The 16,753-nt window shown below is 45.9% G+C and overlaps 1 protein-coding gene across 1 annotated transcript; it reads left to right on the forward strand.

Moving 5' to 3' along the window:
• Nucleotides 1-609: 609 nt before the first annotated feature.
• LOC129329970 (purine nucleoside phosphorylase-like) lies at nucleotides 610-13,677 on the forward strand. Its single transcript, XM_054979738.1, has 6 exons — nucleotides 610-758; nucleotides 5,588-5,751; nucleotides 8,332-8,435; nucleotides 10,427-10,602; nucleotides 11,165-11,355; nucleotides 13,222-13,677. Exons 1-6 carry the CDS (start codon nucleotides 736-738, stop codon nucleotides 13,479-13,481), a joined length of 918 nt encoding a protein of 305 aa, XP_054835713.1. The 5' UTR covers nucleotides 610-735; the 3' UTR covers nucleotides 13,482-13,677.
• Nucleotides 13,678-16,753: the final 3,076 nt, after the last annotated feature.

Raw genomic sequence — 16,753 nt, forward strand, 5'->3', positions numbered from 1 at the left:
ACTACAACTGAGCTCCAGACCACAGGGATCAGTTCCCCTGGAGAAAACGACTGCTTTGGAGTGTGGACCGTATCCGTATGCCATTGTTGCCTGCTGAGGTCCCTGCCAGACCCAAACCCTGCCCTCCCTAGCCCCCCTCCCCACAAATCTCCAGGAATTTCCCAACCCGGATTTACTAACCCTAGAGGTTTTACCCAGTTTTGTAATCTAACCACGGACGACACTTCTGTTTTGAAAGTTCCCTTTTCCTCCCAGGTGAGTCCCCTTTTCTTGAGGTGCCTCTTCTCTGGTGTGCAGGCGGGAGGCCGGCTCAACCTGCCTGCTGTGCAGCCTTGCCTTTCCCTTCCCTGGGGGATAGTGCGGCAGGGGGCTAAATAGGGGAGGGGGGTTCCAACACTGGCAGGAAGGGGTGTGAGCCCTGTATCCCTTTGCTCATGCATTGCCATCATATGTTCATCATAGGACCTCCAGTCCTCCCTGGGCCCATGGAATGTCTTGGCTGTGGCCCAAGGACACAGGAACGGAAGAGAGGGCTGGAGGAGGGGAGGCCTGAGAAAGGGAGCTCGGCCTCTCACTTGCCTGTCTCCCTCCCAAGGCAGCCCATGATACGCCCCCAGGAAACAAAGCCCTCTTCTCATATAAAGAAAGAAGTTCGCTACAGGGGAGGAAGGAGGCTTAATTCTCTGCAAAAGTCTGGACAGATGTTCTGCCCCTCTTTCTAGACTGTCGTCCAAGATGCAAGCAAAGGAAAACTTCAGGTAAGATCCCCCCAGCAATATATTGCTCTCTCTGTGTGATTGTATATAGTGTTACTAAAGCTGCCTTTCCAAACCTGTAATATAAGCTCAGTTGTCTCTCTGTTGTCCTTTTCCCACTGCTTTCCAGCCAGAACCAAAATCCTGGCCCCTGAGGGGCAGTTTACAGCAATAGTCTCAAACAGCAGAAAAGAGCAAGAGTCCAGTAGCAACTATAAGACTAATAAAATTTGTGGTAGGGTAGGAGCTTTCGTGAGCTACAGCTCATTTTTTCAGATGCCAGTAGAAAAAAATCAAGAGTCCCATAGCACCTCTAAGAGTAACAAAATTTGTGGTAGGATGTGAGCTTTCATCAGTTACAGTTGTAAATATTTTGTCGTTTCGATTAATTACTGTTAAGAAAAAAATGCTTTTAAAAGCTTAGGTTTTTTAAAATTTTACTTTTATAATAAAAAAGCAAAACAGATTTTAAAAAAAATTGTGGTAGGGCATGAGCTTTCGTGAGTCACAGCTCACTTCTTCAGATACCAGTAGAAAAGAGCAAGAGTCCTGTAGCACCTATAAGACTAACAAAATGTGTAGTAGGACGTGAGCTTTCATGAGTTACAGCTCACTTCTTCAGATACCACAAATTTTGTTAGTCTTATAGGTGTTACTGGACTCTTGCTCTTTTCTACAGATAGACTAACACAGCTACACATCTTGATCTATCTTAAACAACACAAGCATCAATTAAAATATACAAAAAAAGGGTTCGGAGAGGGTGTTCTTAGGCACTTGGTTTGCAGTCTGGACATGCCAACACTTTTACGGTTTCTCACCTGTAAGGAATTATTTCACGGGCATTCTTGCCTCTGGCCTCCCCAAAGCAAAAAGTATTTTTCTCTGCTCTTGTGTATATGTAGGCTTTCCTCTTCAGACCAAAACTCTTCCCACAGGCCAAATATTTACGAACACGGGAACAGCATTTCTTGGGAGCAAGTTCCGTCTTGTTCAGCACCTGACTTCCTCCAGCAGCCAGCCAGCTGTATAAATGTGTATATATGCTGAGTTTGGATTAGGGTTGCCAGCTCCAAGTTGGGAAATTCCTGGAGATCTGGGGGGGTGAAACCTGGAGAAACCTGGAGAAAGTGGGGTTTGGGGAGGGAAAGACGTTGGCATGGCATAATTTCATACAGCCCACCCCCCAAAGTAGCCATTTTCTCCAGGTGAACTGATCTTTGTGGCCTGGAGACCGGTTGTAATTCCGGGAGATCTCCTGGAGGCTGCCAACCCTAGTTTGGATAGAGAAAGTTGGTTTGACATCGAGGTTGTGTTTCTGTTGTGCAGATGTCACATTTTCCCCAGCATTTAAACGACAACATTTTCATGCTGGAAAAATGCAATTCTTTGACTTACCCCTGGTAGTAGTATAGGAAAGGAGGTCGCAGAACCTTTATGGGGTCCTCCTGAAAATTGCATATTATGTCACAAGTGGCAGCCTTTAACTGAATTAAACCCCGGTCCATCAAGGTCAGACTGGCAGCATTTCTCCAGGGTCTCGGGCAGAGGTCTTTCACCTCTCTATTGAAGTGGAGATACTGGGGTCTGAACTTGCGATCTTCTGCATGCCAAGCAGATTATTGAGCCACTAAAAGAACCCCCTCGCCTCCTGTGCACACATCTTTGTGACCTCATCTTTGAAACTGTTATTTTAAATTCTTTGACAGCTGCATGTGCCATCAATGTACAGTTCACTATAACTCCAACCCCATCCTGCACGCAGGAAATTCACTTCCAAGTGGCAGCTTTTCAAGACACGGGATTGGTTCAAACACAAAAAACGTGGTTTGTGAAACCAGGATTTAGCTCAAAAACAACCATGTCAGTCTTGGTTTTCCTCAACAAATACTAACAGTGCAGTCCTATGGAGAGTTACTCCAGTCTAAGCCCATTGACTTTAATTGACTTAGACTGGTGTGACTCTGCATAGGATTGCCCTGTTAGTCTTTTTCCTGGAGAGAGACGGCTGGTAACCTGGCCTGCACTGCAGTGAAGGCAGTGAGAGAAATATAGCCAGGATTAATCCAAGATCTAACACATCACCTGTGCCACAGTAAAGACTCTGTGGTGAATAAACTAATTTCAAGTCATGGTTTCAGATGATTGATGGAACCTAACTAACCCTAGTTACTAATGGCCTCCATTCAGACAACTACACTAACCCTAGGTGGTTGAATTAAAGCATGGCTGAGCCTTCATAAAATGTCGTTAATGCTTAGTCAGCCTCTCAAGTGGAAATACAAAACTGTCTCATTAAGCATTAACCAATTTAATCTTCTAGGACATTCTATCACTGACTTATGAGTAGCAGTTCTTAAGCAAAGCGACTTCATAGGAAAATAGAAGAGAACTTCTCCAATTCTCTAATCTTGGTGACCCTTCCAAAAATATTAGACTTTATTAAGACTGACAACACTTTGGTGATTTAAAAGAAGGAAAAGTTCATGGAGAAATATCCTCACGTAAACGTGATGCACTCAAACAACAACGCATGCCCATGAAAGATTTTAGACTTACATTTATACCTTCTCATAGACTGAACAAAATAAACAATCCTACTAAATAAAAGGTGAGCCGTATTGGCGACGACTCACCTTTTATTCTTGTGCAGTCACAGGTGGCAGGAAGGCTCGGCGCGCCTTTGCTGCCCTTCCCAGCCCCATCGGGCCGAGCCAGCAGTGGAGGCAGGAATGCCTGGCCCAGCCGCCCTGCCTCCTCCCACCACAATCAAGGCCCGGGGGAGACATCAATGGCCAGCCCAGCCCCCCTGCCATTTCTAGAGCCCGTTCCATTTTTTTTGCCACAATGGGCTTTATTGCTAGTATTGTTTATAATAATAAAGAATTTGCACAGACAGGCAAACAGCAATCAATGGCATTTCATAGTTTTGCAATTAATACAGATGAACGACAGGTTGGTTTTTAAGATACAGCAGGTCATACAAACCAAAAGAAGTAAGTGGCATTGGCTTGGCTCCGCTTATTCTCTTTTGACAGCTCCAGAAGGAGCACTCCTAAGGTTGGGAGAAGATAAGCTAAAAGAAAATCTCTGGCCTTGAAAGTTTCTTCCCTGGAGCCTAATTCAAACTAGCTACCCAAATACTCCCTCTGTCTCTTCCGCTGTCCTTCCTTTCATCACATTCCACTTTAGATTACACAATGAATATGAAAACATGAAGAAGAAAAAACATCAGGGTAAATGTAACAGCCAAGAGCAACTTTACTTTTCTTCTTTCGAGGCCAACACCCCCCCCCCCCCAAAAACATGGTTTCCCTTATAAGAAAATCCCTTAACAGAAAATTTCAATGTGAGCCTGCTGAAAAATCTTACATCCCAATTATTGTTGTTGTTATGTATTTAATTAATTCAATCTGAGAGGGTGCCACTTTTGAAAATAAACTCAGGCCATTTCCACACGTCTTCTCCCCCTCCCGAAAAATAGCACAAAACTTACGGAACGACACGCCTTCATGGTGCGATTTTCCATCATGACTTTGCTTCGTGGTGTGTTTTCCGATGTCATCGCGCTACGAAGCAAAGGCATGTCGGGAAATCGCACCATGAAGGCACGTCGTTCTGTAAGTTTTGCGCTATTTTTCGGGAGGGGGAGAAGACGTGTGGAAACGGCCTGAGTTTATTTATTATACATTATTATTATACATATTATTATACATATTGTTATTATACATAACAACAACAATAATTGGGATGTAAGATTTTTCTTGCATTACAGATGCTAGTTTTCTGCACTTCGCATGCCTACTCTATCAAGCAAATTACAACATGTAATTACAGCTAGGTTCCTGATGCTCTGATTATAAAGACTTCTTCCTTTTTCTGCTCCTCATATCTGATGAAGGGAGCTTTGACTCTTGAAAGGTCGTACCTTGGAAATCTAGTTGGTCTTTAAATTGGTATTGAACCTGGATCTTCAAAGGTTTTATTGATTGCTGTTTTTATGCTGTGTTTATTGTTTTTATCTTGTATTTTAATCAGTGTTGTGCCTTGCCCGGAGCCCGCTTGTGGGGAGGGCAGGTTAAAAATATAATGAAATGAATAAATAAAAATAAACTTCTGAAAATAGCAGTTCTGCAATTTAAGTCGGGCAGCAAGCCATGCCCTGGGATCTGAGAGCCCATCCCTCCTCATCCCAGACATGCAGGGACAACTTCCACGTATTTAACAGTAAAAGATAACTCTGTACATGTTCAGAGGAACTCATGTTTATAATTAGTTAACATTCTAAAAGATAAATGATCAGCAACCTCAACACTGTTAACAACTTGGCTGACCAGTTCACTTGCAAGTGTATAGAAGATGGTTTGATTTTTTTAAAAAATAATTCCTTGAAAAGTCGTTTGTCATCTGGCCGCTGAACAGAGTGGGCGGCTTCCATTGAAAAGCTTTGTGTTTCAAAGGCACGTAGAGCTGTCTACGTTGTGGAGCTGTTGTATTCTGCCCTGAGCCCGCCTGGTGGGGAGGGCGGACTAAAAATCTAATATATAAATAAATAAATGTGTGTGTGTGTGTGGCATTTGACTGGTGATTCCAGGGACAAGCCCCTCCCCTCCAAGATCAAAATCAGCTGACTGACTCTGCCTTCGGAGAGGAGGCGCTCTAAACTCCCCTCTGTCTGGAGATCAGGGGGCGGGGCCACCGGCCATGTGACCATTTTCAAGAGGTGCTGGAACTCTGTTCCACCGCGTTCCAGCTGAAAAAAAGCCTGGCTTCTGGGGCTTTCCTCAACACAGAATCAAATTTGTTCTTGCTGCTGGATTCTTTCCTTACAGCTTTGAGTACTGCAGAGAGACGGCAGACTGGCTACAAGCCCGCACTAAGCAACGGCCCAGGATTGCCATCATCTGTGGCTCTGGACTTGGTCTGCTCGCTGACAGCTTGAAGAACCAGGAGTCTTTCCGATACACCGACATCCCCAACTTTCCACACAGCACAGGTACTGCTCCCCCTCCTCGGCAATCACATTTCCCTCCGGCTTCACCCAGTGTCATTTCACTCACTCCCAGGTACAGTTGCCACTCTCTGGCTGGGGTCTGGAGGCCTCCAGAATTACAATTGATCTCTGGACAGCAGAGATCAGTGCCCTTGGAGAAAAGGGCAGTGTCAGAGAGTGGACTCTATGGCAACACAGCTCTGCTAAGCTCCCTCCCCTCCCCAGGCTCCACCCCTAAAGCTCCAGGAATTTTCTAACCCAGAGTTGGCAACCCTACTTCCAGGTCGGACCTACCTGGCTGTGAAGTGGGGGGGGGAGCTAGAGATCTATCATGATGAGGCAGGGTGGACTGCAAATGTCACTTGGTACATTTTACACCCAGGAGTAAGATTCCCATTTATATTGCCGTCGTCCATCATACAAATGCAAAATTTTCATCAACTAGTCTCTACATTGGATTTCAAAAATGCCAGTTTTCAACAAATGCTGTATGATAAAAGAGACATGTATGATGGTACACACATTTGAAATCAATGGGCTTAGACTGGAGTAACTCTGCTTAGGATTTCACTGTTAGGGTATTTACAAATATATAAGCAGAACCTAGTGGAAGCAAGCAGAAGGCTAAAGCAAGGCAGCAAAACCACTAATCTTGCACCAGATTCCGAAGTAACTAGCGTGGATTCCAACATCTCTCAATCTGCTTCCAGTGCGGCAGTGTAGCAAATTCAAACAACTTCAGTGATTTTTATTCCCACGCCTAGTTTTGCAGATTTACTCCATTCATTCATTGGCAAATTCATTAATGCTCATAACAACTGATCGATGAATCTTTCTTCAATCGGTGAGAGGATTAAAAATGCATGACCTTATAGGGACTGCAGGTGAATGATGCCTTGTTTGATATTATTGGATTCAATAATAGTGTTGCCAGAGCAGATGATGGAACAGCATTTGGCTAACCATTAGGAAGAACTTCCCGACAGTGAGAGCGGTCCCTCAGTGGAACAGGCTTCCTCGGGAGGTGGTGGGCTCTCCTTCTTTGGTGGTTTTTAAGCAGAGGCTAGACGGCCACCTGACAGCAATGCTGATTCTGTGAACCTGGACAGATCACGAGAGGGAGGGCAGGAAGGGTTGCATCAGCGCTCAGTTCTCATGGCCCCTTCTTACGTGCCCAGGGTAATGCCGATCACCACTTTGGGGGCAGGAAGCAATTTTCTCCAGGCCAGTTTGGCCAGGGATCCTGGAGGGATCCCACCAATTATATTGACAACTCTGGTTTTAATGTATTTAAATGTCTAATTTTGTATTATTGTATTATTATATGGTTGTAACCCACCCTGAGTCCGTTCGCAGGGCAGGCGGGCTATAAATCGAATAAACAATAGCAATAACAATAAATGGGGTTTTGCCATCTTCTGGGCATGGAGCAGGGGGTCACCGAGGGTCTGGGGGGAAGGTAGTTGTGAATTTCCTGCTTTGTGCAGGGGGTTGGACTAGATGACCCTAGAAGTCCCACCTCTATGATTCCCCCTCTATAGGGACCATAGACCACTATGTTGCCTTACATATTATCTGTTGCTTTATATATGTACTCCTACATACTACCTGTGCTTCATGTTGTTGAATGTCAGTCCTAGAATTGATTATGTTCTGTTTCAGCAATTCTTCAACTCCATATTAGATCCTTGCTAATGCAATGTCTTTGTAAACTTGTTTTTATTTATCCTATGACATGGTTTATGGAAATGTCCTTGACACTGTATGGAAATATTCTTGACACTGTACAGAAATGTCCTTGCTACTGATTGTGCTAATCTCACACTATGTAATCTGACTTGAGTCTCAATGGGAAAGGCGAATAAGTAAATAAATAAATAAATAAATTCTGATTCTATTATATGTAGTGCCATAGAACCTGGAAAAAAATTCAAACCTCTTCTGTCAACACCCCCCCCCCCAGCCATCTACCCTGCAATGGGGAAATATGTTCCCTCCCCCTAAAAAAGAGCCCAGCTTGCATGGTTAGAGATATCGTCTCTGTTTACATCTGATCTGGTTGTAAATGGCGCACAATTTGATGAGCAGGGCTTCAGGGCATAATTCCAGAAGCAGTTTCTGCCCTGGAAGAAATAAAGTAATTAAAATCCTTGTCCAGAGTGTTATTTCTCCCCCCCCCACCCCAAGTGAGCAGTCACAGTAAGCCAGAATTCTAGGAGGAAGAACTTCCAACTCCATATGAAGCCATCGCCTCTTATTTGAAGAATTAAGCACCAATGGCGATTACTGTGTGGTTCTCTCTTCGAGCCTCTTCATCCATTTTGCAAGGAAAAAAACCAAAGGTTGTTGTGGGTTTTCCGGGCTGTATTGCCGTGGTCTTGGCATTGTAGTTCCTGATGTTTCGCCAGCAGCTGTGGCTGGCATCTTCAGAGGTGTAGCACCAAAAGACAGAGATCTCTCAGTGTCGCAGTGTGACAATACATCGAAGAAAACCAAAGTTTGCATTGGGCAGCTCTAGCAAGGACTGAGTGGGGAAAGTGTTGGACACATTGGATCTTAACATCTTTCCTTCTTTCTCTTCAGTGACAGGCCATGACGGACACCTCATCTTCGGGGAGCTGCAAGGCAAATTGTGCGTTTGCATGAAGGGGCGTTTTCACATGTACGAGGGCTACCCTCTTTGGAAGGTAGGCTGGCTGGCTCTGCAGGTACTCCAGTCTAAGCCTGTTGAACTGCAGCTTTTTAGTCAAATATGGTCGACCAGAGAAGGGCTCAGTTGCAGAGCTCAGTGTCAGACTGAAGGTGGGGGCTCTGCAGCAGTCATCGAGCTCACCCCCCCCCCTTTGGTTAGGATGGGACAGACAGGGGAATCTCCAGAAAACAGCAAATATCTGGTGCTAGGAATATTTTGTGGCATTTTATCTGCTGCACTCGCTCATAATTCAATTAGCATTGCCAACTAGGGGTGTGCACCCGGAAAAGATTCGGGTTTACCCAAAGCGGGAAAACAGTCCGGAATAATTCGAATACCAAAGCGGCAAACAGCAACAAAAGTGCTGCTTTAAGCTTCCCCGCTGCCTTTTTTTCACCCGATGGGAAGGGGGAGAAGGGGTTTCCTTCCTCCCATCGGGTAACACTCCGATTGCCAAGTCCAAGTTTTAGTGTTTTGTGTTTTAATGGCTTGTATTTCAATACTGTGTTTTTAACTGTAAGCTGCCTTGAGCAGGACTCTGAAAAGGCTGCATAAAAACATTCGAAATAAATAAATATGTTAGAAAATTCCTGAGGATTTTTGGGGGGGGGAGCCTGGGGAGGGCAGGGTTTGAGGAGGGGAGGGACCTCAGTGGGGTATAATGCCTAGAGTCGACCTTCCAAAGCAGCTGTTTTCCCCAGAAGAACTGATCTTTACAGTCTGCAGATCAGTTGTAATTCCAGGCTCCACCTGGAGGTTGGCATGCCTATATCCAATGGCTGCAACACCAGGTGTGTGTAATTGCCTCTAACAATGACCTACAAACAAGCAGGAGAGTATCACAATATCAAAAGTTACAACAAAAAGAACAACTGGCGAAGTCTTACTAAATGTGAGTTGTAGCCTAGCAATAAATGTAATTTACATAGTCATTTACTCAAGAATCAAAAGGCAATATTCGTGTACATTCACCAAATTTTCAGAATGAACAAGAGAAGTACTTGATCACCGTATCAACAAGGAACTACTCTCTTAAAGTGGCATGGGCAGATGGACCTATATTATTCAAGCCTTAGAAATACAATTTGCTATTGCTCATAAAGTGCAAGCGCTTCAGTCCTCATTCAACATATGGTGATTGTAAGACAAGAGTAGAATATTTCACGATTCCATGAATAAATTCAAAAAGGTTCATATTGCACCAATGCAGGGCTCATTTCGAGGGGGGACGTGCGGGAAGGCAGTTCTGGCAGTTCCCCAAAGAGGTCACATGGCAGGTGGCCCTTCCCACCTGACCTCAGGCCATTTTGGGCCCGTTTCAGACTGGACTGGGGCCGAAATGGCCCGGATCGGGCCTCTGACAGGTGGAGGATCACTCTCCCACTCAGCAGCGGCCCAATCCTGACCATTTTGGGCCCCTTTTCGGCCATTTTCAGCCCCTTTTTTCCATTTTGGGCCCAATTTCGGCCCTGAATGGCCAGGATTGGGTCCAAAACGGCCAGGATAGGTGATGTCGGGGTGTGTGGTATATGCAAATCAGTTACACTAATGACACACCTCTGGTGATGTCAAGGGGATGGCATATGCTAATGAGTTATGCTAATGAGTTCCTCCAGCTCTTTTTCTACAAAATGACCTCTGCACCAATGATAATAAAATGCTAAACCAGTTCAGCTGGTCCCTAACGTGTCAGCTGGTCCCTAATGCAGGCTGAGATGAGCTGTGATCATATCTTGTTCTACGGATCATCTAGATCCTTTATACCCCATTTCAACATGTATCTTTTTCAAGGAATCACAGACTATAACAAGCAAAATCATTCAGGCATACTGGCGTGTTCAGTCCTTAGCTGGTGTGGCAATGTGTCAACAAAGACCTGTCCGAGCAAAGCCAAGCCAGAAGGCGTTGTAGTTTGGAAACGATGGGGGGAGAGAAAAGACGTCTCAGCCCAGCTGTTGGCAGCGAGTTCTCTGCCCTCTCCTACAGGTCACCTTCCCAATCCGTGTTTTTAAACTCCTGGGCATAGAGATTCTGCTGGTCACCAACGCAGCCGGGGCCTTGGCGGAGTCATTCCACATTGGAGACCTTATGATTATTCGGGACCACATCAACTTGCTGGGCTTGGCTGGGCAGAACCCACTGCTCGGGCCCAATGAAGAGAGGTACGTGCCATGAGGCAGCCTGGCCAGAAATCCGTGCCTGGATGTGCGGCCTGGAATTTCAGTTTTCTCACTTGCAGTCTTTCTAAGAGCTCATTCCAGAGTCTACATGGACGTGGCTGGATTCAAAGGCCGCTCAGTAGGAAAGATCCCAGTGGGGCCACTGCTGGTACCAGGCAGCTGCGGGTGGGTGGGAGAAGACCAAGATGAATCTCAGCATTTCTGGCAGTGCCACAGGGACTGCTTGGCTCAGACATGGCCAGTGAAAGCAGCAACAGGCACGAGAGGTTCAGACTTGGTTTGTGGCAACATGGGAGAGGGCAGCAGGGGGTCTGATACCCACCCTCATCACAACCGTGGTTTGCCTCCAAGCCAACTGACTGCTGTACCCACATAGGGTACTGCTCAGCTCTGCCCGGACATCTCAATTTGCCGTCGAAAGTTCACTGCATGTGGTTACATCATGCTCAGGACAGAGGTTGGAGAAGATGTAATGGGCTATTCCTGGCTCCAAGCTACCCTGCCAGTTTTCCTGGCTGCTCACAGACTCTACTTCCTCCATCAGGTTTGGACCCCGTTTCCCCGCCCTTTCCGATGCCTATGATGGGAAGATTCGTGCCCTAGCAATGGAGGTAGCCAGGGACCTGGGATACACCTCCTTTGTCAAAGAGGGAGTCTACTGCATGGTCGGAGGCCCCAACTTTGAATCCATTGCAGAGGCCCGGCTGCTGCACTTGTTGGGGGCAGATGCTGTGGGTAAGAAACTACACAAGTCAAAATCCCTTCACCGTCACCATCCCAATCTCTCCTGCTCACAGGTGCGCCACAGTTCTCTGGAGCTCTCTCAGCCTCACCTACCTCACAGGGGGATTGTTGTGGGGATAATAGTAACATACTTTGTAAACTACTCTGAGTGGGTGTTAAGTCATCCTGAAGGGTGGTATATAAATCAAATGTTATTATTTATTATTATTAAAATACCTGCTTTGTTATGAATAGCTACAGATCTCTGAGAGCAGAACCACAAGTGACAAAAGGCACAGATTGGACACTTGTCTGCTTCCCTCAAGTTTTGATGGGAAATGTAGGCATCCTAGTCTTGCAGCTTCGCTCTCTGACTGCTGTCCAGTGGACTTTTCAACTGTCACTTGTCCAACATTCCGCCAAGCTGCCTACATTTCCCATCAAAACTTGAGGGAAGCTGACAAGTGTCCAATCTGTGCCTTTTGTCACTTGTGGTTCTGCTCTGAGTGAAAAGTGGGCTCGAGTCATGTCAGTAAGTGGAATTTTAGCTCCACCCTCTCACTGTCAGGGTCTCCCTTGGTTCCCGTAGGTGCCAAACCAGGCAACTTAATTGTCGGCCGTCCCATACCTTTCCTTTCTCGCCGCTAGAAGAATGCTTCCTGTAACTTTAAGCTTGGTCAGGTCCCTTGATGCCAAACGGATCTTCCACTCACACTTGATACACTGATTTTCAGCATTCTATGACTGGCCATTGTGCCTGGGAAATTAAGAGTTTATGACGTTTCTTAGCAGCATGGAGGGAAACTACACGAGACGCCCGGGCGCGTATCAGGTCCTGCAAGGTTCCCTGGGTAGTGTAGTCTTACAAAGAACATGTCAGTCCCTGGCAGTTAGGTCCCTCAAGCCCTCCACAGTTAACATGCAGGTGTTCCAGATGAAGTAACTTTATTGAGATCTATACAGTACAGGTGCATTGATGTCACTTCTGGTAAAACACAGTGTCAGTCCCTGGCAGTTAGGTCCCTCAAGCCCGCCACAGTTTACACACAGGTGTTCCAGTTGAAGTAGCTTTATTGAGATCCATACAGTACAGGTGTTCACCTGAAGGTGGTAATTGGCAGAAATGACAATTCAAACAAAAGCATACCTAGATATAGAGAAACTTCCCACCCTCTGGGGTCTGTTGACATACTGGCGCAAAACCCCAAAGAGGTTGCATGGGAATGGATTAGTTTAGACTACATGAAGTACAAAGGGAAATATCCCAGTCTCTGGGAAAAGATACAATGTGCGCTGCTAGCAGCTCTTCTCCAAGGACACTTGCTGGTAGAAACGAAAGTACATATTTTTGACAGATAATGGAGAGGCCCCACTGGCTCTCCTGCAATTAATATTAGCAATTAAGACGCTCTCAGAGGAACTACACAGAATACAGCCTATAACTCTGGCAAACAGCAATGATCAGTACAAAACGCAGAATACAATTATGACAGGTCTGCTGGCATACATGACAGAACAGCTGCTCCATGTGATTCTCTGTTGGGGGAAGAGCAGCGTGGGGGGATTCTCCCTCTCCCTCTCTCTTTTGCAAAAAAAACCACCCTGGATTTCCTGCCTCCTTTGCATTCACACACACACACACACACACACACCGCCAAGCTCCCAGAGAAGCAGAGGCTTTTTGCAAGAGAGAGAATTCTCCCCTGGTGGGGGAACTGCACGGAGCAGCTGTTCTTTGAAAGACTTCACTACCCAGGGAACCTTGCAGGACACGACACACGAAGAACACGTGTCAGGCGTCTCGTGTACTTCGGCTCTCGGTCAATATCTCATTTTCGTATCTCTGGGCTGTGAAATTTGATTCCCATTTCCTTGCAGGGATGAGCACAGCGGCCGAAGTGGTTGTGGCCAGGCACTGTGGGTTACGGGTCTTCGGAGTATCGCTGATTACTAACCAGGTGACCAAGGAGTATGATACCCAGGAGCACATCGACCATCACGAGGTGCTGGAGGTGAGCCAGAGGCGAGCTTCCACCCTCCGGATGCTCCTTACAGAACTGGTGGGCAGGCTGGAATGGAACAGCCTCAGCAACAGTGATCCAGAGGACAACCAGACCGCATATCAGAATGGAACCTGAACACACCACCTATGGACTCACAGACCCACCCAAGAAGGGACGAGATCCATCTTGCAATTCATTCTATTTTATTATTTTTATTTACGTTATTTATAGTCCGCCTTTCTCACTGAGGCTCAAGGCAGATCACACAGTGTAAGTCAATACCCAGTAAGTCAATGGCACCTCCATTCAATAAACAATTGACCATACATAATTCAATTGACAACAGACAATTCAATAAACAAAGCAATAGGGTGTGCAAATGCAAAGGAGCAGAGGTTTGAAAACAAGCAGAAATCTGATACAGAGCTGATAAACAATCTTAAATCTTATACGCATGTAGCGTGAACTTTCGAGAACCACAGCTCTCTTCGTCAGATGCATGGAAAGTATGAAGAAACTGGCCAGAGAGCGATCTATCTATCTATCTATCTATCTATCTATCTATCTATCTATCTATCTATCTATCTATCTATCTATCTATCTATCTATCTATCTATCTATCTATCTATCTATCTATCTATCTATCTATCTATCTATCTATCTATCTATCTATCTCTGGCCAGTTTCTTCATACCCTCCATGCATCTGACGAAGAGAGCTGTGGTTCTCAAAAGCTTATACTACAAATAAGTTGGTTAGTCTTAAAGGTGCTACTGGACTCTTTACTATTTTGCAACTACAGACTAACATGGCTAACCCCTCTGGCTCTATAATCCTAAATCTGACATATTAAACAATGCAGAAACTACCCAGTAGGATCACACTTCCAGCAACAGACAGTACACAGTAGTATAGTCTATAGTCCATATGCTTTTATCTCTTTGAAACCACTTCGTTACAGTACAGCCCTCCTATCTGATTAATAAAGCCCTCTATAATTCAATTTTGTATAGCTTGCAGAAAGCTAGGAAAGTGGGAGACGTCCTGACCTCTTCAGGCAGGCCATTCCATAAGGTGGGGGCCACCACAGAAAATGCACATATACGGGCAGCTGTAGATTTGGTGATAAAAACCTGTAGATTTGGTGATAAACAAAGGGTGATAAACACATGGAATTCGTTGCCACAGGAGGTGGTGGCAGCTACAAGCATTGCCAGCTTCAAGAGGGGACTGGACAAATATATGGAGCAGAGGTCCATCAGTGGCTATTAGCCACAGGAGATAGATGGTATTCTCTTTGTGGGGAGGTGGTGCTCTGTTGTCTTGGTGCTGGAAGGAAGGCAGTGGGAGGGCTTCTGGTGTCCTGGCCTCACTGACAGTCCTTTAGATGGCACTGGATTTCTAGCCACTGTGTGTGACAGAATGTTGGACTGGATGGGCCACTGGCCTGATCCAACATGGCTTTGCTTTGCTTAGATTTGGCCATCTGGACAGTACTCAAGAAGACGGCAAAGGGAAGAACACCCCCCCCCCCAAAATCTAACCAAACACCAGTCCCAGAACCCAAACCTTCAACCTGCTTGTCTATAATCTTTTGGCAACTGTGGAGAGTGGAGCAGATTATCCCCATTTTGTTATAACTTGCAAAATAAAACAAAGATTCAGTGGCATCTTAAAGACTAACGTTTATTTCAATGATCCAGTGGAGTTAGCCGTGTTAGTCTGTAGTAGCAAAATCAAAAAGAGTCCAGTAGCACCTTTAAGACTAACCAACTTTACGGTAGCATACGCTTTCGAGAATCACAGTTCTCTTCGTCAGATGCGCATCTGACGAAGAGAACTGTGATTCTCAAAAGCTTATGCTACAGTAAAGTTGGTTAGTCTTAAAGACGCTACTGGTTTATTTCAATATGAGCTTTTGTGAATCACAGCGTTCTTTATCTGATAAATCTCTCTATAAATAGAATCTGTCTATAGAAGTAGACATGTCTGTCTATCTGACAAAGTGGGCTGTGATTCATGAAGGCTCGTATTGAAATAAATGTCGGCGCCACTGGAGTTTTCCTTTATTTGGCAAGGACAGATCAACACAGTTATCCTTTTGTTATAATTTGCCCTTTCTTTCTTCAGCCTTGCAAGTCCAATGCAAGGTGAGAAATAGAAGGGTGGAGGGAAGGGCCCCACTAGCTTGAGGGCCACCAGTATCGTGGATCCTGCCGCTTAAGTGCACAAACCAACTTGGGCTTATCCACACTTCTCACCTTTGAACTTCAGAGCAGCAGCTGTATTACCGTGTCACATATGAAACCTGTTTCAGGTGGGTGGCCATGTTGGTCTGCAGTAAGTGAGCAAGATTCGAGTCCAGTAGCTCCTTAAAGGCTTAATGACTGGAAACTCTTTGTTGGTCTTTAAGGTGCTACTGGACTCCACCATCGCAACAGGGCTGGTGCGCCCATTGAGGCGGGTCCAGCAGCCACCTCGAGCATTGAGGCACTGGAGGGGGTGCTGGGGGTGGGGGCGCATGCTGTGGAGCTGGTGGTGGCAGCGCTGCTGGCTGAATGGGACGGCTTGGAAGCCGCCCATGCGCCTTCCTGGCCACCTGCCGCACCTGGCCTGCAGCTGCTGCAGCCTCCCAGCCCTCCCACTGAGTTACCCCCTGCTGCCACCGTCTGCACAGCTGCGGGCCAGGCGCGGCAGGTGGCCGGGGTGGCACGGGGCATGCTGCGCGATGATGTCCACACAGTGACGTCATCACAGTCCGGGTGCACGCGGGGGTGGCAACAGCCCTGAAGCTGTCCCCAGCCTCAGGCGCCAAAAACTCTGGCACCGGCCCTGCCTTGCACCTATGAACCCTATTTATCTACCGATTCAATGGCTAAATGTACAGTACCACACAAGAAGTTATTCCATGCATTTACTATGTCAACTTTCTGTGTATTTAAATATGCTATTTTATCTACTGCATTCCCCAAGTCTTCGTTTTGTTCCTGGGTGACCTCCGAGAACCACAGCCGTGTTTCTTGCAGACGACAAATGTTATAAACAATCGACCCTTAAAAATGCAGGTCGTCTACAAGAATAACTTTTATTGGTTTCAGCTCCTTTTGCCTTTTTTGAGTTGCTTCTGTCTTAAATTCTGGCATTCGAAGAAAGCTGCTGGAGGCAAGAATGTCTACCAGACGACTGGCAGGGGGAGAGGGCAGAGATTCTACGACAAACCATTTTTATTGCAATTTACAGCGTGGCCAGAGCGGGAGGTGTTGTCACTTTTGCGCTCTGCAAAGCACCTAGCACCAATAGATATTCAATGTTTATTTATTTAAATCATTTATAGTCCATCTTTCTCACTGAGGCTCAAGGCGGATTACATAGTGTGAGAGCAGCAGAGTCAGTATTAAGGACATTTC

Source organism: Eublepharis macularius, chromosome 5 (genome assembly GCF_028583425.1).
Source record: "Eublepharis macularius isolate TG4126 chromosome 5, MPM_Emac_v1.0, whole genome shotgun sequence".
Taxonomy (NCBI): Eukaryota; Metazoa; Chordata; class Lepidosauria; order Squamata; family Eublepharidae; genus Eublepharis; species Eublepharis macularius.

Bases quoted from the DNA above. Each gene is read 5' to 3' on its own strand.
- LOC129329970 (XM_054979738.1), top strand. From the start codon at position 736: ATGCAAGCAAAGGAAAACTTCAG. The intron at 8,436-10,426 runs GTAGGCTGGCTG...CCTCTCCTACAG, and splicing joins AGGGCTACCCTCTTTGGAAG to GTCACCTTCCCAATCCGTGT. The intron at 11,356-13,221 runs GTAAGAAACTAC...ATTTCCTTGCAG, and splicing joins GTTGGGGGCAGATGCTGTGG to GGATGAGCACAGCGGCCGAA.